The sequence below is a fragment of the Varanus komodoensis genome, unplaced genomic scaffold (genome assembly GCF_004798865.1).
Source record: "Varanus komodoensis strain SLA01 unplaced genomic scaffold, ASM479886v1 scaffold10, whole genome shotgun sequence".
NCBI lineage: Eukaryota > Metazoa > Chordata > Lepidosauria > Squamata > Varanidae > Varanus > Varanus komodoensis.
Window position 1 is genome coordinate 20,622,712 of NW_025335269.1, and position 25,133 is coordinate 20,647,844.

Genomic DNA, 25,133 nt, shown 5'->3' on the forward strand with positions numbered 1-25,133 from the left:
ACCCTTCTTGGAAGCCTTGCTTCTTATTCCACAGAGGGGGCCACTGGATGTTTGCCCCCAGATACTTCCCTAATAGCATCACTGGGACTGGGACTACACTGAAAGAAGGCATGGTTGGTTGGCTGAAATCCTGAACAAAACTGCAACATTTTGTTGCCAGCCCTAGTCATTGTATTGGCCATTTTAAAAATGTTTCAGACAAATTATGACTCACCTGCTCAAGTTTTCAAGATGGAACTATCTAAAAAGGTCTCTCTCTCTCTCTCTCTCTCTCTCTCTCTCTCTCTCTCTCTCTCTCATGCGAGCGCGCGCACACACACACACACGCCCGTGATTATTAAGCCCTTATTTCCAAAAAGAAGAGATACATGCCTGCACAAGGTAGCCTTTCAGCAAGAGTGCTGTAGCATCTTTATTCCACTTGACTTGCTTCTGCTTGGCCAAGGCATCTGTGGTCCTTTGCAAAATTCACATTACATAATTCTTATAGCAACACAATGAGTGTATTTTTGCTTGCTTGGGCCAAGAGTTTTGCTGCCACTGTTTCAGCTGCAGTCTGGACTGTGAGACTGCCTGTGTAAGATAAGAGCTGCAGAGCTGGCAGTCGGGGGCAGGGGATTGTTTCTTTTCTTTTTTGCTTGGCATCGGCTGCACAACATTGGCTGCCAGAGGCACAATCCTGGCAAGCAGTTGGCATGAGAGGCTCACAAAGCCCATGCTTTAAGGGTTTCTGAATATGGAGAAAACAAGATTTAAAAGCTGCAGGGGGCTAGGGGATCCCAGCCAGAGACAGATGGAACTTGATAAATGTGTTTCTGCAAAGAATGGAAAACAACATAATAAATCTTGCACCATTATGGTCACAGAATAATTGTCTTAGAAGGAATCAAAAAGCTCACCTGTAACAGTAGAGGATAAGGCTTGGACTTGGACCCAAGGGGCTTTGGTTCAAACTCTGTTTGTTGGATAGTCTTTGGCAAGTCTCCCAGTTTAACCTTCCCCATAGGGAAGTTATGAAGATAAAGCAGAATAACCTCATGGAAGATGGCTGAGATACGAAAATGACACATTGATTGATTGATTGATTGATTGTAGATACTTCTCCATCAGTTATGCTGTAAGTTCATATTACTGCTTCAGGGTCTACCAGTTTCTCTTTCAAGTGCCCCACGGTCATCGCTAACACAATAAATATTCTTCCATTGTCCATGTTTCTGGGAAGAGTTTCCCCTGACCATTTTTGTAAAGTAGCCATACCCCATACTTCACTTTTTGAAACTTTAACAACAGACAGTCCTCCATCTGAAGGTGTCATGTGTTTGAAGAGCTTAAACGTTATTTAAAGATACTGTTGGAGATCCATTTTCCATCCATCTCTGCTCTGTTTGATAGGCTGTTTGGACCTGGTCTCTTAAAAGTCAATGAACCATAAGGACAGAGAGCAGGAACCCATTGGCAGTTAGCCCCTGGACGGCAGACTGCCCTGGTTACAGACTTCCCCACTGTGGAGAACTGTACTATATTTCCAACTAAATTATACTAATTCTTTCTATATGGGCATTGATACATAACCATCTGCTTATGCACATTTGTGCCCTCTTTTCTCCCATGTTTCGGTGACAAGTTTCTTCTTCTTAGCATTGGGTAGGTGGCCACCTGACTCTTCTTTGATGGCCTTCAGGAAAGCTTTGAAGACCAACATGTTTTTGTTGGCTTTCTCCTGAATTGTATTTTAGAGTTGAGGATGCTTGATGGCTTTAGTTATTGAAAAAAAATTGACTGGATTTTGACCATTTTTTGTCACTGGCGTTGATTGATTTTTACTGTTCCATTACTGCATTGCAGCTTGTCCCAGCCCAATGTTCACCAGCTGCCTTGGACCACAACTCCCTTTTTCCTTCAGGCAGCATGCTGGTTGGGGACTGATGTGGGTTGTCACCCAGTGCCACTGGGCAGTGCTAGGCTGGGGAAAGCTTCTATACCATCTCTTTTATTAGGAGTGCTTCCTGGAGAGGGTCTTCTCCTTCCCCTTCCCATAAAATTGTTTAAAATAAATAAATGAAAATAAATACACACATTAAAAAATATCAAGAGCACCAAACCATTTCTCTTTTTGCCACAGTTTAGATCAGCCTTCCCCAGCCTCCCAAAGCTTTGGACTTCCACTCCCATCCTGCCCAGCCTTCATGGCCAGTGGTCAGGCATGCTGGAAAAGGAATCCCCAAGTATCTGGAAATCTCCTTTCTGTTTGCCCCAGTTCCATTATCCAAGCAAGCCCAGCTCATAATGTACACACATCATCTGGAAGTGTCAGAAAAAAAGCTCATGTGAGCCTGCTTCTGCCTCCCCCACCCCCACTGCCACCTTACCACCCCTTTTCTGCTTTACATTTTATTACCCATGCTAATAAATACCTTGCGGCTAAGGTCACCTTGAGGAAATCAACTTAAGGGCCATCGAGGTGCTTCTGGCTGTGTAACTGGCAGCAAGTGAATGCGCTTGGACAGCTCCCAGCAGGGACACTTTGGAATAAAGGTACAGTAAATAGCCTGTAACTCTGGAGGCATATAAGAAGAGGCAGAAGAGACAGCGCTGCAAGTCCTTCACACTTGCATATGCTCTGTGGCTTGGCAAGGAAACTGCTACCAAATACACACCTGGTTCTGAGCCTCCTTGTTTGCCTTTCTTCTAGCCAAAGAGACCATCAATATAAGACAGCTGCCCACCCCCACATGTCTTAGGCTGCAGGGCCCATGCTGTCTTGGAATGATGAGCACTGTTGCTCAGCACATCTGCAGGGGCACAAGAGGGGAAGGCTGCTGTACCATATTTATGGACGCATCATGCAGTAGCCAATGCTGTCACAGTGCTAGCACAAATGCTGCTGCACCAGCAGAAACATGAGTGCAGCATCACCAGTCGGCAAAGTGATGATTTGCTACCGCTTGACACAGAGTGCAAATAAGGCATCCTGCCTGGAATGGCATCCCTGTGCATTTGAGCTCTGTACATTTGCAGAATATACCTGGTGCATTATCTTCTCTAAAGCAGAGGGGTATCAGTTGGGGAATATTCTGATCGCTGAGAAATGAACCTCTGAACAGCAGAATGTTCATCAACAGTCCAGCTTCTGTTGAGAAAGTGAAAGGTCAGTTTGGGGAAACCCTCACACTGAGTTAGGGATACATGCAGTCCTCCAGTTGTTGTTGGACTCCAACCACCATTAACTGTAGCCAGCATGGCCAAAGCTGATAGGATTTGTAGGAGCATCTAGAGGATAACAGGTTTGCCACTCCCTGCAATACTCACAGGGGAGCACAAGGGCAGCATCGAACGATGCACAGACACAGACTTCTGTGTGGCAAAGAAGCACCCCTTCTGTGAAAGCATTATTAATTGCAACTGGCTGAAAACAGTGAAATGCAAAGCTAATAATTTACCATTAAGTTTGCTTCACTCTGATTTTGCAGTGCTTCTTTGAATACTAATATTTTAGGAAGGCCCTTTCATTTGGATGGTTGTAGTAGATCAATATAGAACGAAAATGATTTTGGATGGATGGATGGATGGATGGCAGGCAGGCAAACAGAGACATTAGTATCTATTTAGCTGAATTAGTAATGATTTTGAAGAATCCTTGATGCTAACAGAGAAGACAGGAGATCTATTTGAATAAAGCTGCCTGAAAGCCCAGGTTCACATTCAGCAGGACTGGCCCTGTAAGGGTTGACTGCAGATGAGCACTGCAATCCTATGCAGCTTTCTTCAAAAGTACATCTCACTGCATTTACTCCCAAGTATAAATATACAGGCCACCCCCAGGTTACAGACAAGTTCTGTTCCTTAGAACATTCTTATAAGTTTGAATTTGTAAGTCAGATCATGTATAGAAAAGCATATAAAACACTTAAGAAACACTTCCATACACACTGAAACATCTAAAACACAATACAGCATTTTAATAATGATAATAATGGTAATAAAAAAGTAACTACTGGTACTGAAGGGGAGGTTCTTTGTGTATGTGTGTAGCTATATAGCACAGTTCTTAAATCAGTTTAGATAGATAGTGGGGGGGTTATCACTGGAGTCACTTTCTACTTCTGACTTTGCAGCTCACCAGCAACACTTTCTCCCTCTTCCTCCCTCCCTCTCCCCGCTGCCCAGCATGAGTTCTGACTTTTCAGCTTGCCGACACTGCTTTTTCACTCCCTCCCTTCCTCCCTTTGTATACTTCCCTCTCTTTCCTCTCCCTGCAGCCCAGTGTAATTTCTGACTTTGCAGCTCACCCAGCAGCAAGCAGCAATTAGCAATGGGTTCCTGTGAGCTCTGCTTGCCACTCGTTTGCTTGATTGTAAGTATGGGTTGTTCATAAATAACCCAGGGACTGCCTGTGTAAATTAGCCTGTTAGTTAAATTTAAGTCCCGTTGATCATGTTGAGTTTGTCATAACATAACAGGAGCCACCAATTTCAATAAAAACTATGGGCACTATCTTACCGGTATTCCAGTGCGTATCTACTCACAGCTAACATCACCGGGACATGCTCTCCCATAAGGATGTATGAAACTGTATCCTTAGTCTGAATCCAACCCTGTAGCTTCAGAATTCTGGTAGGGGATCATATATTGAATGCACCCTCATATAAAAATTAGCAAGCAAGCAAAAAATGCCCTCAAGTCTCCTCCTTGATTGTAGAAATCTAGCATGTCTCAGAAAAAGCTAGAGCAGAACTCACCATGGGAAATTGCTGGCATGTGAGGAGCCAGGGGAACACTTTCGTCATGTACTAGATAGCTCCTGAATTCCTCTTCTCTCCGAATCACTGCTCTAAAACCCATTTGCTTTTAGCTATTTTATTTCCAGCCCACTGAGGCAGTCTTTCAAAGGGAACAGCAGTGGAGCGTTCCAAGTACATGGCTAATGTTTCCAGGATTTCAATGGAAAATCAATAGTGTGCACTAAGACGGCCATAAAATAGAAGAGCAGTGAGCAAAGCACCAAAAATGCCACCTGTCATGCAGACACCTTGAAATTTCAGAGAGCATTTTGTCATGGAAGGATTCAGCAGGTGGCATGTTCACTCATTTATTTACATATTTAGTCACTTTCCTTCTGAATCATTAGTAAACAGGTGATTTTAGGTGGTTTTCACACTGGCTCAGCTTTTAAGGTGCATTGTAATATAATCCTATTAATGACTGAAGGTAGTATTTTAGACCAAAACATTTCATATTTTAAAATGTCAGTGTATTATATCTATCTGATAAATATTTATCAATTTTAAAGAAACTTCTAATCTTTAAAAGTTTTTAAATCAATTAAATCTTTAAATTTTTAATCTATAAAATTTGTAGATGCAATATTAGATGCAATATTGGTGATCAGTTTGTTTGCTTTAAATGACATTATAGGGTTATATATAATAACCATCTTATTAGTTGGGGAGGAGAGATAAATGCAAAAGCCTCTACTGAAAAGCACCCTGTACCAACATGTTCTCTGAATATGTTGAGCTGCAATTCATGCTGAATGGGAATGATGGAAGTTGCAATCTAGCACCTCTGGAAGTCACCATATTGAGGGAAGGCTGACCCATGGGTTCTACATGAGGGTCTTTGCTCTGTTTCTTAAAAATAAGAATAGGCCCATCTCACAGCCTTGGGTTATACCAACAACAGGAGACCCTTCCTTAAGAGAGCATTTCCCTGCATTCTAACCACTGGGCCACACTGACTCTCAGCTTCAGTCCCATTCAGTGACTAAATAAATGAGCGAACATGCCACCTGCTGAATCTTTCCAGGACAAAATGTGCTCTGAACAAAATGCCATGCTCTCTGCATGACACATGTTATTTTTGGTGCTTTGCTCACTCCCCTTCTTGTTTATGGAAGCCTTGATGCAAACTATTGATTGGTCTGCTCTAAGTCTGAACAAGTCTAGATCCAATCATCTACTTATATTTATTCACTTCTCATTTTCCCCTCTTTTCCTTTAACATTTCTGCCTCAATTTTTCTCTGAAGAACTCAAGGCATCACATATTGTCTTCTTCACCCCACTGTCCCCCACACACTTTTTTATTTTTGAGGTAAAAATGGCTCAGAGACAGCAACTGGCCCTTGTTGGCCATCCAGCCAGCTTCAGGGCTGTGTGAAGAGTTGAATCTGATCTCCTAGTGCTAGTCTGCAGCTCACTGGCCCCTTGGATCTGCCAGGGCAGGGGGGTGTTGAACCTAAAGCCATCTGAACCTCAAGCCTGCATCCTGTCCTCCTGTGCTTCCTGCTCCCTTCCCTCCACTGATCACAGATAGCTTGGTGGTTTCCTGGCTTGAGCACTATTTTCCCTCATTCTAAAGGGCTGAAATACCTTTCCCAAGAGAGCCACTGCAGCACAGTGGTCAGAGGGTTGAAGTGGGACCCAGAAGATCCAGGTTCTCCTCAGTGGGCCATGAAGCTCACAGGGTGACATTGGGCCATTCACTCACTCTCAGCTTAGCACACTTCCCCAGGCTGTTGTGGGAATAAAACAGAGAGGAGCAGGAAAATTAGGTAAGCTCCCTTACATTCCTTGCAGGAAAAAAGACAGGATAGAATTTTAGGTTTTTTAAATATTTAGTGGCAAAAAATACACTAAAAAGGATATTTTATCTTACAACATTCCTTTGCCTCTGACAACCATTGGCTTCAGCTATTGCATTATAGAAATATAATAAATAAATATATAATGTGGCTCCAGAGCATTTTTTTTTCTTCTAGACTTGGTGGTTTGTACAGAAGTATTTTTGGAGCTACTTTATTATGTGTGCTTGAAACGGGCATATTAAAAATAAGGAGAAGAATCAAACATTTCAAAGCTGGAAAATGAGTTTTATTTACTCATTATGGGCAGTATCCAATAAGGCTGTCTGCCTCTGCCATCTCCCTTGCCCTCATAGGACCCACGGCTTGGGCAAAGGGCTTTTCATGCCCTGGAAACTGTAAGAAGCATTTCTTTCCGGATCAGCACAAGCCAAAAGAGTTTCCTTCTGCAAGCTCAACTGGCTTTCCCCATTCCAAGAACGAGTATTTCCACTCCTTTTGGATTATGTTTAGGAGTGCCAGAGACCCACTGTGTGAACAGTGGGTGTCATGAGCACAATGACTGAATAAGAGAATTCTTCTATAAGTTTGTATTTTATGTCATTTTTAGCTTCTGGTTTAAACTTCACTGAGCAGTTGTTTATTGAAGATTGCCATACTGCATTGTTAATGCCATGCAGCAATTTTTTGCGATGTAGTGGACTAAGCCTCCTGAAAAAGCAGTAAAATTTAATATGAAAAATGTCTATTAAAACATAGAACAGCTGGAGATTAAAAATACCCTTGTCCTGATCTAGCCAAAGCGAAGCACTTTTAAACCATGCAGGTTTCAGTGCAAGTAAGTTAAGCATGTTTTATATCACATAAACTGAATTCCTTTGAAAGGGTTTCTGTTCTTGATCGCATGTAGGGGTGACTTTTTATGAATCACCACAAAAAGACAAAAGAGGATATAAATTTGCGTAAAGCTTGCATATGCTAATTTTTATATTCATGCATAGTTAAAATTACTGTTATAATGTAAATGAAATATGAAACAATTCAAGGTTGTAGAGAAGCCCGTCACCAGGTGAGAGCTGTGTGCCCAATCTGATGTCCAGGTGTTAATGCTTCTTATGGGCAACTTCAAGGCTCCTTCCTACTTTCCTTGTTAGGGCGCTTCATCTTTAAATTGGGCTTGGACTGGACAGCCCTTTCATCAGAGAACTGTGCTCTGTAAAAGAAGACACACGGCTATCCTAAACATGCTCTTAACATAGACCTGCTAACTAATATTTGCAAAAGCTATTCTGGTGTCTAAAGGGAATGTAACCATAAGAATGAAAAACAGTTTTAAAGTAAATTACAGAAGGGGTAAAAAAAAAAGAGAGAATTCATTTCTCATTGGAAACATAAACCACCAGTCAGACAGAATATATGGTCAAATAAATCACATCCTTTATTGTATTAGATCTCTATTGCATATTGAATCAAGGATTTTTAGTTTATCCACCATGTGGAATCAGCAGAGCGGAGACTTCATATGCTGCTTCAGTATTCGCAGCCCTCACCTCCACCACCAAATCTAATTAATCAAGTAATGGATCATAAAAGTTCTTTATTAAAATGCCAAGAGCTTTCGCCCCCATTAGCAGAAGCTGTGTCCGGTGTTCTAAGTGAGGTTGCTCAGTGTAAAAGCACACAATTTACTGCATAAGCTCAGGCAATCCGTTATTCAGAGGAAGGCAAAGATCCATCTGTGCCAAACCAGTTCTGCTGTCCTCTTTGGTGGGAGAAAAATAAGTTACAATTCCTGTTGTAATTCTGCAACATTTAGAAGCATGGGATACAATCAGCCCTTTATGGATAACACCTGTGGAGAGCCCCCGCTATCAGAGGCCAAATTATCTGATCCTTTTTTCAATGCAGCTGTAGCGTCTTGTCTTTGCGATTTCTCTCCTCTGTGAAAGCTGCTGTAGCCTACCTCTCTCCTCTAAGATTAATGTCTTTGAAAGGTTGAAAGCAAAACAAATGTCTGACGCCCAGGGAAAGCCTGAGCATGCTCACTCAGCAGTTCTGTAACTCCAGTTATTTCTGTAGCCTTTGTAGGATCCCAACATCATGCTTTAGTGCATCCATTTCCATTTTCTTCTTCTGCCATGGCTGGCATTTACACATTTCAGATATATGTAAACAGTCAAGTTTAGCTTTAAAAATGGTTAAGATCTGTAATGAAGCCTCCAGTTTAGCCTTTTCTTTTCTATCCTCCACCTGCTATTACTGTATCTGTCCAAGTCTTGTTTTAGCCATGCTGGAGAGCCATTTATGCCATTGTCACAATCCCTCCAAAGTGCCTGAGAACATTAACAGGAAAACCCCTGGCAGCCTAAGGCCACACAGTCAGGTAAATAGCAACTGCAAGTCTTAAGTGCTGGTGAAAGAAAGAAAAAAACAGCTGCATATCTATTCTATCTCCCTTGGCAACAGCATCCTTCCAACTTAAAATGCTGCCAAGAAATGACTGGAAAAGAGAATGGGATATAGAGTAGAAAACTAGAAGGGCAGTTTCTGCTTGAACAAAGAAAATTTGGGAGTGATTCACACAGACACATATGTTGCTCCATACCCTTTCGCTCTTTGTGGCTGCAGATCTCCAGCAAATGTGGCTTTTGTGTACTCATGAATATCAGCATTGCAATGATTACTGGCTTTGTCTCACTTTTAGTATTTTTACAGCATCGTAATAATGCTTTAAGATCCATATAAGTATAATCCCTTTATTCAGATAACCAAAAGATCAGAAAGCATGTGCAAACTTTTGAAATCTTCAGATCTCTTCTTCAAGCAAGAGGTAACAGCTTGAAAGTTTGTACATATGTGGTGGCCTTTTGTTGACTTAATAAAGGAATTACACTCATGCAGTTAGGAACTTTGCCTATGGTGAACACCTTTGCTTTTGATCATCACCACCACCACCTCCACCACTGTAACATTATTCAAGCTCTTTAAGAATGTTCAAAGCATCCCACCTGCTTTGGTCATTGAACCATAACTGGTAGGCAAGTATCATTTCCCCATAATGCTGGGATGAGCCTCCTCAGGCTTAAAGTCAGTACCTTGCTGAAGGCAACCTAGTGAATTTGTAGCAGAGGCAAAATTTGAGCCAGAGTCCTCACTGCCCCGCCATTTCCTATTATGAGTTATGCCCAGTATCCATTGTAACTCTGATGCATAGAGAAACCATTCCTATAGACAGGGTTCTCCACGCTCAAGACTTTATTCCCCACAATTTATTTCACTGAGTGGTGCATCAAATAAAGAAGCTATAAGGAACAGTCCAGGTGAAAGCTTGGTCCCACTAGGCTTGTTTCTGATTTAGACAAGAGCACACATGTCTGAGTGAAGCTGTTCACCATTGCTGTGAGACAGTTTGGCTTCTGTACCTTGTTACTAATAAAAGGGAAGCATTTTGTTAACCTTCCGGTCTCCACCTCAGAGCAGAAGTGATCAGGGCATGGAAGTTTGAGTACCCCATCCCTGAAATCAACAGACGAAGAGATTCTGTCCTCTTTCTCTTAGCCCCACCACATAAGAATGACTAAATTTTCTAATGAGGCAGGAGGAAGAGCCGAAGGAGTTTGCTACATCATTAAGGCTAATAAGAACATTTAGTCAGACAATTAGCCAAAGCTGTCTGTGAAGAAAATCTCATCCATTGGCTGTTACAGCACATGCGTTGTTTTGATAGGCCACCAGGTCTTGCCTCAGTTTCCCTCCCATCTCCACCCCCCCCCCCATTCTGGAGGAAGGGCTGTGTGTACTACTGCTCCAATTTTAATAGTATGAGAAGGTAAGAACAATATTTGGTGGCCATGGAAATGGACTGTTTATAATAGGTCCTGGGCTGGTTTCATTATACCAAAACCACAGAAATTAGTGGGTTTAAGTGCACTTCACTCAGTGCTAGATTGTGACCTTTCAATAGGTCCTGTACAAGTAAATTCAAATGTTGTAGCACTTTATGATGGAATTTAATGGGGCTTATTCCCAGGTAAATGGGTAAGGCTGCAAACATTTATCTGGAAGAAAGCCTCACTGAATTCAGTGGGATTTATTTCTGACTGAGTAGGCATGCATAAAATTATACTACAAAGTAGTTATCTCAACTTTCTCCAGTTATCTCAACTCCTTGGGTTGCATCCAATATTAGTCCTACTTAGAAGTGATCCACTGAAATGAATGAAATTTAATGTTGGCTAACATTGGATATAATCATAGTACTCTGCATGCCTTTTTTCAATCAGTGCTCCCTTTTACACAGCCTAACCCCTTTAGATCAATACACTGAAACTTCCAAATGCTTTCAATACACAAGGTGCTTTTAGTGAATCAAAAATACTGATAGAAATCTTATCTTCTGCCCCATGCTCATTTCCTTTTCACACATTTTCTTGGGTGTACTTTTGTTCTGCCCTCTTTTCACAGAAGAAAACATTAGAAGTGGGAAAGTAAAGAAAAAGAGAATCACTTTTATTAATAACATTCTTAAATATTTTTAAACATCAGAGTAACTGCATCTTGCTTCGCTTCCAAGAAGCTCAAGACTGCCTGTTGTAATCATTGGCCATGCTAGCTGGGACTAATGGGAGTTATAGTCCAAAATATTTGCAGAACTGCAGGTTCCCAATATCTGGCTTAGACATTCTCCCCATTCTACTCTTACAACAATCCTGTAAAGAAGGTTTGGGCAAACATTTGGCCCAAGGGAACTGGTGAGCTTCATGGCTGGAGCTGATTAAGATCTTGAACCTGTCCTAGTTCAAGCTTTAAAGAGCACACCAAGGACAGCAATCTCTAGAAAATTGACTGATTTCATGGGCAGTCCTCAAAGCACTGGGTTGGAGCCTTCTCTCCGCTGGGAAGAGTGTGTGTATAGTGGAAGCACTTTGAGAAATGGAAGCAAAGAGGAAGGACACACCAAAGAACAAGGGGCAAAACAAGCTGTTTTGTTTTGCCCTTTTTAAAGCCTTCCAAGAGCTAGAGAACCAACACAGAAACAAGCTCCCTCTTCGGAAAACACAGCCATGTGTGGACCAAATACATTGTTGGAGCGTGAGCAATCTGCCTTAAATATAGGAAATCAGGCAAACACAGAAGATGTGGCACTGTTAGGCCAGTGCTTCCTTTCTGGGAAACGAGAGCAGCCAGAGAGCCTCCGTTGTAGCATCTGCATATGACACATCCTCAGCTTCAGTGTGTGATGGGTGGGTGGGGAAAAATAATAAACCAAGCAAACCCCAGGCTGGAATAGAAAGCAGCTCAGCAGGAGAGCAAAAAGCCTCCATAACTAATAAGTCTCCTTGGCAAAACTATCCTGCACAAAGGGAACGGACCCTGGGCTTCGAATTCCTGCAAGGCACGCCTGCGTACTCGGCGCCTGTCGCCTGCGCTCCAGAGCGATCCCAGCATTAGCCAGCAAACTCTCCTCTCTGCCAGTCGCTCAGCCGATGTGCTCTGCGGGCGCTTTCTCATCCAGCTGCTAGAGCACTATGAAGCTTCCCAGTTGTCTACATGATGTGAGCAGGTGAGAATGTCTGCTGGCAAGTCCAAATGATATTTTCAGGTGGGTATTCTGTTTTTTATTAGCCTGGATCAATCCAATCAGTCTTGATCTCACTCCCCCCCCCCCCGCTCTCACTTCCTTCCTTTCCCTTTTTGCCTTCACCCCACACCTCCTTTCATCAATTACAGGGATATTAATTTTTCCATGATCATTTCCAGAGAGGTCAGCTCTTCAGATGCCTGAATGGGTTTGCTTCAATGGGCATTTCTAAAGCATCTGTTCTTGCCACCGATTCTTGCTTTCTTCCAAAACGTCCTAAGAATGAATTGGAAGCTGCCTCTTCGTGTTAATGTTCTCTTTATACTCTCCATTGTTCCTATAGCTTGACAGTCTGAGACCGAATTGAATTTCTTAATTTATGAACAGACTCGGCTGAAACCTCAACCATGAATCTTCCTAGCAACAGGGCTGATGGATACTATAAAGCTTTAAAATTGTTGAAGAGCTACAGGACACAGGGTTGCTTTGTCAAGTGCATAATGTTGCCACCCTGAGCTGATTACCTCTAGCCGTGTTTCTTCCTTTTTCTTTTAATCTATAAATCCTGAAAATAGATTTCTTTCTAAGATTTAGATGAAAGATTTGGGGCTTGATCGAGAGTAAGCTGCTATCTTGGGTCTTCCTTATAAAGTAGGTTTTATCAGACTTAAACTAGTCCAATACTATGTTTACTTGGAAGTTCAGTTGTGTTTACCCCTCCAGATTGAAGACTTGGAATAATAATGGGTGGGATTCCTAAACTGAAACCAGTGAAATATGAGCTGGAGATACCCCATCCTTCGTCTCACATACTAAATGAAAAGTACAGTGTATTTTTCTGTGTAAAACAAGCTGTTGAATGAAGTGCCCCAATCCTGGCATTAGAAGTATTGTGAAGACAAACAGCTTGCAAAAGAATCTTTCTTGTTGCTGGCATGTCCATTGGAAAATGATTTTTTCAGTCTTTTATAACAATTTCATTTCATGTCACCTATCCCCGAAAGTCATCTTTATGTTTTATCTAAGGGTCTATTGTATGCAAAGAAAATAAAGTAACACAGAAAGGGAGAGAGCAGGGCAAAAATACAGTAGACACTGCCCACATTTTAAGAATTAGTGTTGCCACATACTACTTTTAAAGGAAAAGATGGCTTATTCATAGACTTTTTTCTGAAGTGGTGAGACAAGACAAGGAATGACTTCACACCTTCATTTTCATGTTCCCAGAGGGGTAGCTGCAATACTTTGTTACAGCAAAAAACAATGGTGAGTCTTGTGTCCCTTAAAGATGAGTACATACATTCTTTGGGGTCTCTGTGCATTACACATGTGGGCATTTTCTGGCACAAGCTCTCATGGACTACAAGCACATTGCATCAGATGCATGAAGCGTTATCCTGAGTTGTATATTTGGAATTTAGAGTAATACCTCATATATCTGTGAAAGCTTATGCTGTTAGAAGATGCTTTATTCTGCAAAAGGCCACAAGACTCTGTTGTTTTCATTGTCATGTGTTTGCCTAAAATACCCTACCACAACTCAGTTACCTTCAGATAGGTTGGACTACAACTACCATCATCCATGACCATTGGCCACACTAGCTGAGGCTGATGGATGCTGTAGTCTAAGGACACAAGGCTGCAGAGGGTTGGTCTAAAAAGCACTCTTATGTGAAAGTCTCCAAAAGATCCACATCAGGAACCAGCACCACAACTAATTTGAAAATGTTTTGTTGGGGTTGATGATATTCATATGTAGTCTCTTTTGGGCATATGACCCACAAAGTAATCAAGCTGCATCATATGTACTTTATGACCTTAGATACAAGAATATGATTAAACGAATATGGGATTGCTAACAAGGGCAAAAGATCCCAGGCTGATCTGGTATATGCATCTTTTAAATTAAAAGAGGTTACGTAAGACTGCACGTAGTACTTCCCATATACTTATAGGGAGATCATTTTGTTTATTCATTGACTTTGAACAAATCTTGTACATGCATCATTCCCCCTCTCCCTCGTGTGTGTGCGCATGCACACACACGCGCGCGCACACACACACGTATGTGTGTTGGAGGAAACCCTTATGTCAGCACATGCTCTTCCCCTCCACTTCCATGTGCTTCTGTCATTTGATGGGGCTCCAGACGCTGCTCTTTGCTTTCTTAGCCCAAGGCAACTAATTGAAGATAATGGTTCAGTGAGTAGGTCTGAGAACAAAAATCTGCTAGTGACTTCCCTGCATAGCAATGTTTTTTAAGCCCCGTTGATCAAGAAGACTGGTTGATCCTGCCACAATGTCTGAGCTCAGGGAGCTGCAGAGAGGCAAGGAGGAGAGACTCTTGGCTTTGGAATGTGGGACTGATCTCTTTGTGCATGGGTATTCACAATGGAAAATGCCTACATAAGCAGCACTTTTTCCCACTGAGATTTGTATGATTAGAATTGAGTCCGAAGCCCTCCAAAATAGTCAGGAAACACCTCCTTTGCACTGAGAAAGATTTGCAATGGCACTTTGATATCCGATTGAAAAATTTGCACTTGACTTCCCATGTCAACCTGATAAAAAGACCTGAATGGCTCCATTTATCTACTCTTATGTAACCCCAAGAACAAATTCAGGTGTTAATTTCCCCACTTCTCATATTTTAATCTGTAATTCCCGACTCCCCTTACCATTGGCTATGCAGACTGATGGAAGTTGTAGGCCAGAGCACCTAGAGGACCACAATTTGCCCACCTTTGTAGAACGACCCATGTCCTGTTTAAGGGTTTCGTACCTTGTGTACGAACCTGCATGCCAATGCAGCTGTTGCCTGGGACCAAAGATGTGCAATATTCCATGCATATGGTCTAACACATAGGTTAGAAAGACTTTTAAGTTATATTTTTACTGCCAGCCCAGCTGACTTCTAGCAGTAGATAGGACTGGGAAGAAAGACCCTTCATGACCTCAGGGCAGTCGGTGTCAGTTCTTCACTCAACTTGCAGATCTTAAAATTAGACACTCACACATTGAAGAGCCAATGAACATTCATTTTGCCGTTGTATCTAGTTTTGGCATGGAAAGACTGCTCTTGCCTTATGTTTCTACTAACAATCACTCTAAGTCAGCCTTCCCCAACTAGGTGCCTTCTAAGTGTCTTAGAATACAGATCCCAGCATTCCTGATCGTAGCCCATACTGGCTGTGGCTGATGGGTACAAAACATCTGGATGGTGCCAGCTAGGCAGTGAACTCTTTGTCAGTGCAGCAAGAGCTGGTGTACCAGATTTGCCCCAACACTGAGCAAGCAACAAAGAGCTTTTGTATATGGTTTCTGGTACTTGAAATCATGTGAGGAGACCACAGAAACTGTATCTTCCCTTTTTCTGGCTGTCAGCTGGCAGAGTCCAAGGGATAGTGCAATCCGATGGATGGATGGATGGATGGATGGATGGGACTCAGAATTTTTATTAAGGCTACAATTGTAAGCACATATATTTTGTTACATTTCTACACTGCCCAATAGCCAAAGTTTGCTGTGTGACTCACAATATTTACTTGGGTGTGAATCTGCTGAGAAATACTTTTATTCTGTTTCTAAGTAAATACTTTTTAGAATCAGTACAGTAATTTGAAATACAGATGTTTCCTGTCTGAAGATATAAGGGTGCTTCCAGATGGAGAGCTCCTAGCCTTACCAATCAGAAGGCCTTGTGCAGAATTAAGATCTGTATTTTTTTTAATAGATTTTTGCAAAGGGATGCCACCATAAAAGTCTTATCTGGAAGCATCCTAAGAAGCAGAACTTAATCTCTTAGGATCTGCTGCTTCCCTTCTTTATCCCCCTCCACCTCTCTCTCAATACTTTAGCTATCTGGAAGATATGGTATCTAGAGTGTAAGGGCAAAAACATGTCTTGATAGAAGCATCCAAATGAGGTGGCTTGATTCTCAGCATTTACTTTTCAGTTCCCTGTTTTACTTTTCCATTTCAGTCATGTGTACCAGGCTTTCTCTCTGAATAATGTAGGAGTAATACTGACATTCTCTGGAGCACCAGTTTAAACTATGAAATAGGGTTGGACAACAGCCACTGTTAGTCGTTGTAATGGTGGGAGAGCTGCTGTGTTGTATTAAACCAGTGATTGGAAGAGAAATGTGTCCTACAGGCACCTTGGTATGTAATGCCAAACAACTATGCAGAAGCTCTCCAGAAAAACTTCCCCCAGCAGAGACTACAAAATTTTGGCTTGGAATCAAGAAGGAAATTGTCCATCTTAAGATTTTGGAGGTACTTTTTCTCCTTCCTTGGACATCCCTGTGATGATGGTGACTGCAGGTGCCATTTTGATAGGTGTGGACTTTTGTCACAGAGCTGAAGGAAGTTTTGATTGAGGAAAATTCAGCCAATATGCTTTGCCTTCATGCTGAGATGTTAGCCGATTGCCTCGCTGTGAAGGAATTTTCCCTCTAGCCTGACCGGCTGGTTCATTCGCCTTTTGCTTTCCACAGTCATGCATGACACAACTCATTTGCCTGAGCCATCTGGATGTGCTTTAACTAAAGGTATGGCTTGTCCTGCCTATACCTCTGACTTCTCTGCTCCATCTGTGAGATGCTGTAATTCAGATAGAACAAGGAGAACCATTGCAAACTTCTGCATTCTCAGAAGCCACTTTATTTGGTCCACAGTCCCGAAATGCATTTTGCTTCACAACAAACTAGCCACCTTCCAAGTAGCTGGTTCCTTAATAACATTCCTAGAACATTCCTAGGCACTGATTTTACAGTGGTCATTTGGAGGCAAAAGAGATTTAATTGAGAAAGTACAATTCCAGTTCAACAAGAGGTTCATTTCTACCACCTGTAGCTTTAATAAAAATAAAATGTTTGGATCTTATAATTGTATGGGCAGAGCATCCCATGGGCCATAGGATATTCTGCTTTATTCCACCCCATTCCCATGTCCACAAACCCTGCCATGAAACCAGAAGGGGAAAATTAAATGGCTATTTCCCTCCTACCTTCACCTCACAGTTGCCTTGGAAAGCTCTTCAGCTGCTCCTCTTCCAAGGTTGCAACAATGACCTCAGAAGAGGAGCAAGGAAGGAAAAATTGGAGCAATTTGGTGGGTGGGGAGGAAGGGGAGATGTGGATTGCAGGGTTCATGAGTGTCTCCTTTCCCATCCCTTCCCACTGAAAAGTAAGTCAGCTAGACAGGTTCCGAGGCCCATCTAGCTGAACATAACTCAGATGGAGGAACAAGAGGTCACCAAAGCTTCTGTCCTTCTGCCACACAACCTGGCTCTTGCTAAGGGGCATTAGATAGATGGAAAGTTCTAAGGCTGGAGTCCTGCTTCTAGTGCAAGCACATTCCCTAGAAGCACCCCCTAAATGGGTTAAGTGGCTTAGGCAACCCTGAATTGTGTTACCTGAAGTGCCTGATCTTGCCTGATCTTGGAAGCTAAGCAGAGTTGGGCTGGGTTGAAATCTGGATGGGTGACTTGAGCCCTGCATTGAGTAGGCAGTTGGACGCGATGGCCTGCTAGGCCCCTTTCAACTGTATGATTCTATGACTAAATAGTTTGTGAATGCCCACCGCTAATAGTGCAAGTCACTGTCTGTACTTTTGTAGTGTCATTTCCTTCTGACCTCGCTGCTTGCAATCCCCATCCTCACTCATGTGTATCCACACCTGTCACTCTAGACAGCATTTCATGCAGCTAATGAAGAGGATTGTAGGCCATGAAATCTTAACAACACACTGGTCAGTGTCTCGGGTACCTCAAGACTCTGTTGTCTTTGCTAGGAAGAAATGTGTCAGAGAGATCACGTGCTCAAGCGCCGCTGGTATTTCACTTACAAAACCAAAACTATATATTGTGGAATGCCTTTCTTTTCTTACAACTTCCAAGACTGGTTGTTGCTATTCCTGATCTGGATAATGGAAATTAATCTTTTTGCAGATGCATAGCTGAGCGTATTCTGCACAGTCGTTATGGTGAGCAAGTGTACCGAAGTGGTTCAAGTGTTAGACTTGTCTTAGGGATCTGGGTTCAAATCCCTGCTCAGATGGAGCTCTCTGGATGACCCTGAGGAACACACACACACACACACACACCCACCACCTTCCTTACTTTGCAGTTATTGGCAGAATAAAATTGGATACCCCCAGGTGCACTGCCCTGTTCTACTTGGAGTAAGAGTGGGATTTATTAGCAATAAATCTGCCTCCATTCCCTCACACACTGCAACAGCAACCAAGTTCCTTAGACAAGGAATAAAGATAAGGAAGGGCATGGAAATCTGGGTTAGATAACAAGTTGGATCACCATCCCCACTTGCTGACTATACTTCATAAGCCCCTCTACACCACAAAAAGTGCATTAAAACATCCCTAGTCACATTTTACATCAAAGCTGAGATTGTCAAGGTGCCATTTTCTGCACCCGAGTCTGTCTTTGCCCAGACACATGAAGTACACATGACCTTGCATTCAAATCATCCTGTTTCAGTGGTAGAAGCCAGCTTGTATTGTATTCATACTAGAGTGACCATGTGTGCTACATAGCAAAGGACAATCCTCTGTTGGAATGAATCTTGTATTGGAAGAGCTTTCCCATCCAAGTCTGGTTTAAAGATAAAGACCCTGAAGGAGGGAGGGCAGGCTCCATAATATCACCCATCAGTGCTCAACCCCAGGGTGACAGCAGGTCACCTGCTCACAGACTCTTCCACTATGATGGGATGGATTGCATATCCCTTTACATTGTAACAATCATTTCTAAATTTCAATCCATGGGTATTTATTAAGCATTTCCAGATTTTATGCAATTAAGCATTCTCTGTTACCCTCTTTTTTCATTGCAGAATTGGCAACTCTAGCTCTGTTCCAAAGTTACCAGTCCATGAATTTATGAAAATTCTGCACCCTTTGCTAGCCATGCACTCTGATTTCTCTTTTACTCTGATGGTCTTCCAGGTGTTCTACTGATCTTGGCACTGACAGAAGAATTAGTGTTTGCTGGTCAGGTACCGTCTCCCAGCTTGGCATCATCCAGGGGCTTCCTGACAGACAATATCAGTATCTCAACTATGGGGACAACTGCTGGACACAAAGGCCATCACACAGCCAAACGTCTGTCCACAACAACTCTTCCAAATTTTCATTCCACCAATGCAGCAGAGACTTCTGCTCCTTCGGTTCGCGAGAAGAAACCAACCAGCAGCCTTTCTGTTAGCAACAAAGGACCATATCACTCGTACAACCAGAGTACTTTGTTTTATGGAAAGACTCGGCCCAAAGGGAAACTATTCCAGATTGTCCAAGGCAATTCCACAGAGGTGACAGAGCCTTATCTAAAGACAGAACTGCAGTCTCCTGCCACCACCAGGAACTGGTCTCCACACCATCCACTTCAGCTCCGGCCTACAGCCTACAGCAGCCAGAGTAGCAGCATTCTGCCGGTAATCACAACAGACTCAGTTGCATCTTTCCACAATCATACCTTGGAAGGCCTTAACAAAGCAGAGTCGGGGAGCTCATCAGAACTGGTTATGCAGGAAGCTGATCTTAACACCTCAGAAAGTGGTCTGTCAACTGCTCCAGAAATGGTGACAGTGCCTTTTAAACCCCCACAGTATGGCATATGGGATATCCTAAAGAAAAATCACTCTTGGGTAAACTCCAGCCAGAGTACAAACCAGGGACCTATTTTTGTTGGTTCTGGGACTGCAACAGCAGCAGCAGCAGCAACTACAACAACAACAACATTTAGTCATCCTGATCAAACTCATGTGGATGCCAATGGTTCCACCTTGTATACGACAAGAAGCCCTACTCATGGGACGTCCATTGTATTGCATCCCTCTGAGCATAATGCCAACTTGCCGAGCAATGTGCTTTCCACAGAGCCCTTCACCTGGCTGCCAAGTTCCTCTTCGACAGCAACAGAAAATTTCCTAAACAGACTGGTACCTGCTGGAACCCGGAAGCCTGGCCTGCCAGGGAACATTTCTCATGTCACAGAGGGTGACAAGCCCCAACACAGGGCAAGCATCTGTCTCAGCAAAGTGGATGTAGCGTGGATCGTACTGGCCATCAGCGTACCCATATCTTCATGCTGTAAGTTGTGTTGTTGTTGTTATTATTTACCTAGCGCTCTCCACAGGTTTTGGACTACAACTCCCAGCCTTCCTGACTGTTGACATGCTGTCTGGGGATGATTGGAGTTGAAGCCCAAAAGATTTGAAAGATACCAGGTTGGGAAAGTTGTTCTTTGGGAAGGCTGTTAATTGAGTTTGCTAATAATCAATGGCATGTGTAGTTTTCTTCTTGCCTGACACCATCTTTGTGAGTGCTCTCAGTGCTAACAAATAGCCATTCCCAATAGTGGCAATGCTTACCAAAGAGGCATCACCACTGCAAAGCTAGCAAGTGCTGCTCTCCCCCATATTTGCTGTGGGAAGAGTGGTTGTGTCCATGTCTCTGCTCCTTTATTTGGTTGTGGCCATGAGGTATCATAGACCCTTTCCCACCTTGCCATGCCATTCTGAATTCTCGTGCTTCAGGTAGGTAGTCCTAGTACACCATCACCCATCTGCCACTTTTTCATAAGACACAAGTGGAAATCAGACTGGAAAAGTCCTAATTAGGCAAGAGGACAATCCCCATCCCCTGCTTCCTGCCTCTGATTACCCCTCTCCCACCACCTTCATTATACTCCTTAATCTCATAGAGTAGTAAAAGGAGGGAGCATCAGTTCTCTTGATGATCATGCAAACACTGCCAGGTATAATCAATTTTCTCTTCTACTTATGAATATCGTTTCATTCCTGATAATCACAAGAAATTAAGTCTTACAACTTTCAGCAATCACCCCCACCCACTCTGCACAAGCCATGCTGACTGAAGGATGTTGGGAGTTGTAGAATTTATTTGCAGGACTTATTTCTGTCTAAAGAGGCATAGGATTGCACCCTAAGAGATTTGCTTGCAGCGATATTTAGAGCACTGCAATTCCAAGTCTCTTGCATCAAGTAGGTTAGCATGCCCTGCAATTCCCTACCTCTCTCCTAAAAGGCTGTATTTGTTGACAAAGCCTTCCACAACAGAGGAGCAATCAGGCCTTGTATCCACAGTTTAGACTTTATGGTGTACAATTATGCAACAGAAAATGAGCAGGTGCACTTGCACCTGACACTTGATCTTCTAGCTTACACAATTTAACTTTTGCAATACTATAATAAGTTTATGAGCTGGTAGCCAAGCTGGTTCATAAAGGAATTGTCTAGGACTGAAACACTGGCCTACACATGACATCTTCCCAGTTCCTTTATAACATGGGCCCTCCTATTCTCTGATCTGCCTTCCCTGTAGAAGCTCCTTCCACATGCATCTGCTGCTTCTAGGCACCACACTCTCCAACGACCTCCATGGTAACACTTGCACAGCCTTGCAAAAAACTGTGGCAGTCCCAAGCTGTATTTCAATGGGTATCAAGAAGGGAAGCTGTACAGAATAGCATGAGAGAAAGGAGCTATTGTCTTTGCATGTATTTGTTTATCTGAAAGCTATTTTTATTACATTATTACATTTATATCCCACCTTTCTTCCTTCCTCTTGCAAGGAACCCAAAGTGGCTTACAAGGTTATCCTCCTCTATTTCATCCTCACAGTAGCAACCTCTAAGGTATTAGGCTAAGAGTACGACTTAAAGTTACCCAGGGAGTTCCATGGCCAAGTGGAGGCTGGAACCTGGATCTCCACACCAGTAGGGTTTAAAACAGCTTCCCCCTGGCCAAATGAATATTCATTTCTTATGTTCCCCCAGTAGAAAGACATGGTATTAAGCAGAGTGCATGAAATGAAATTCCATTACAATTTTTAAAGTTGTTGTTGTTGTTGTCGTCACCATGCCTGGTGAGTAACAACTGAAAGAAAAACTTACTAGAACAGTGCAAAAGACACCACCTAACTCTCCAAGGGGTTGCTGTTTTAAATCAGACCAATGGTCAGTTCCTGCAGACCTCCCTGTATCCCTGTCAGTTCCTGTATCTCTTGCCCTAGAGAGAAGACCAACTGAGACCGTCTGATGTCACCTCAAGATTGCTTGCTGAGAACTAGGATGTTCATGTTTTCTTTGCTGTGAAAACATTTCGCACTGGTAGAACTGCATCACCGTTCCAGAACCCCCTGGATACACATAAAGGTTTTAGCAGAATAAGGCATCTGTGTGACATCCACATGAACAAAACAGCCTCTCCATTAATCAGAGGTTCTAGAAGCAAGTTGCATGGATTTAAGTCACGTTTTCAAATGTGCCTACTCCAGGAGCCATCTTGTGGATGTAAACTGTTTTTTCGGCTCAAATGGTTATGCAGAAAGCACCACAAGAGATGCTTCCTTTGTTTTCAGATTAGACACATGACCACCTGTGAAGCCTGAATGTAGAGTAATATAATAATCTTCATGTTTTCACAAAGAACTATGAGCTTCCCCAACAACTTTGTACTGCTAGAATTCACACATTCAAGTTTGTGCAATAAGAATGCTGCCTGATCCAGAGGAAATTGTTCACCCCACTCAGATTTATAAGACTAGAACTTTTATCTTATTAGAATTTAATTGAAGGCAGTAATTATGATAAATTGATGACAGTGATGGTAGGAGTTAAAAAGCATTTATCAAATTTTGGAGTAGGATCTGGGGGAGAACTGGGTAATTAATGGAGGGTAACCTGCTGATTTGCCCTTGGATTCTTTCTGAATTAGTCAAGTTTTTGTAAAACTTTGTTAAACTATTTGGGTATACCAGTTGCCCTTTGCAGGGGGCTGAGGATGCCTATGAAAGGGCTTCTAAAGAATCCAATCAGCCTCACATTTAATTTCCTTTTTCACATCTGCCCACAGCCATTGCAAATCAATTGTATCGGAAAAATGACTGATTTGGGATGACCCAGTGGTGGACTGCTAACTAATTTAAGAATTTATTTTACTTAGTATGATTTGGACAAGAAATTACTTCTCTGGATTGCCATCTGTAACAGCCAAACAAATCTTAGTCATTGTTTCTAACTCTGCATTTGTGGATATAAATTAGTCTGTGCAAATCTTATCTCCAGTTGAGTCCCCTGGGCCTGTGCCCCTAATCATAAGTGCCTGGCAACTTTTTTGGGTAAGTAGAGCTTCGCGATCACATCAGAGCACTCTGCCTGTCTCATGCACACATTCACATATACCCAGAAGGGCTGGATTAGGGTAGCGTGTTCTGCCTGTTTCCTCATTCTGCGTCACTCACTTCATTCTCCTTTTTCATTTTATGACCCTGATTGCTAATAGCAGAAAATGCTGAACAGGCCATACTTTAGGTAAAAGGTACCATCTTTAGTTCATTTTCTAGTGCTCACTTTCACAGAGCTAGTCTTAATGCAGTGCAATTAGCTGCATCATCCAGAAGAGCAAGCCCAGATTTTAAAAGTCAGCAGTTCCACTGGCACAGCTACTCCTTGGATCCCGGCTCCTGATCAGAGTCTTTGCAGGGTTTGGGAGTGGTAGAACAGGGACAGTGCCAGGTTCCAAGACTATGTGATGTTCAAGACCACAGCTTTAAAAAAGAAAAAAAGCACACATTTTTATATACTAATTTACAAATACTCTAAAGTCTCTCTCTCTCGCTCTCTGAGTGCGTGTATGTGTATATGTGCGTTTAAAGGACATTTCCTCCTAAAAACACCCCTATTTGAAAAAAGGGAGGTATGGACAAGAGAGAGGAGGGAGCTTGAGTTCAGAAAAAAAAAACTCAGGTGGGAAGATTGAAGGGATGGGGCAGGAGAAGATGAAACACACATGAGCAAAATCCCAGATAATCCAAGGGGATTGGATGCCACAGAGGTCATCAGGGCCCCTGTGCCCATGGACACCAGAGTGGTGGAGCAGATGATCTCCCAGAGATCTGAGGCTTCAAATGAAAGATCTGCGGCATGAGCCACAGTGGGCCATCACCCAACACCACCTAAGCTTCAAAGCACAACCTTTTCTACTGCAGTTGACCAAATGACTGACCAGTAAGGCTCTCATGACCTTTCCGCTCCCTCCAAATGATGCTAGACCACAACTCCCATCAGCTGTAGCCAGTATATCCAATGATGAAGCATGAAGAGCACTGCAGTCCCACAACATCTGGAGGATGACACCTCCCCCTACCCCTGCTTTACAGCTGTTTTCTGGCTCTGCCTGGTGAGGAAAGTTGCTGAGAGGCACATTTCTCAAGTCAACAGCTGGCCTGTCCGATTCACTTTGCGTTCCCTGAAAAGCCTGCTCTCTCATGTGCAGCACCCTCACCCCCTCCTCTTCTAATTCAGGGAGCTGACTGTTTCAGGAGGCAGGTGCCATTCATGGCGTCACTTTAGGGTAATGTTCTATAATAACCATTGTCATAGTATAATCTTTCCTTTGCTCTGCTTGCTCCGCACACTGCTCTCCCATCATCTTTCAAGGTGAAAGGCATACATTACATACTGGGGAATGATACAAATGCCCACCCAAATGAGTCACTTTACTTGTCATCAGAATTAAGTGAGATAAATAACTTGCTCTCCCTGATAGGCAGCGGCCTCTTGAGACTCCCCTGTGCCTTGTTACCACGGCAGCTGGCTTTGTGCTCCTGAATTTTTAGCCTCACTGAAAGGTTTGGCTTCCGATTCGGCTCCACCACAGATCACCTGACACAAGCATCGCGTAGCAAGGAGTCTACTGCCACCTTCAGGAAGTAAGGCAAATACAAAGATGCCACATTTTGGCTTTCCATGGTTCAGTGGTCACTGCAAGTAGAACGTTGCCCCAATTTTGTTTTGTTTTGCTTTGAAGCAACGGGATTATTCATAATCAATAGACTACAGCAGACAAAGAAGGAGAGATATCTGTGAAGGAGCAAGCTGAGACAAATACCATGGATGCCCTTGGCTCGAATGCTGATGGGGCAGT

General features: G+C 42.8%; 1 protein-coding gene across 4 annotated transcripts in view; it reads left to right on the forward strand.

The window, feature by feature from the left end:
* Positions 1-25,133, forward strand: part of TMEM108 (transmembrane protein 108) — a 201,391-nt gene that overhangs the window by 162,653 nt on the left and 13,605 nt on the right. For all 4 annotated transcript variants that reach the window (XM_044419167.1, XM_044419170.1, XM_044419169.1 and 1 more), the window contains one exon: positions 19,132-20,274. In XM_044419167.1, the coding sequence (XP_044275102.1) occupies positions 19,132-20,274 (1,143 nt within the window). The remainder of the gene's footprint in view (positions 1-19,131; positions 20,275-25,133) is intronic.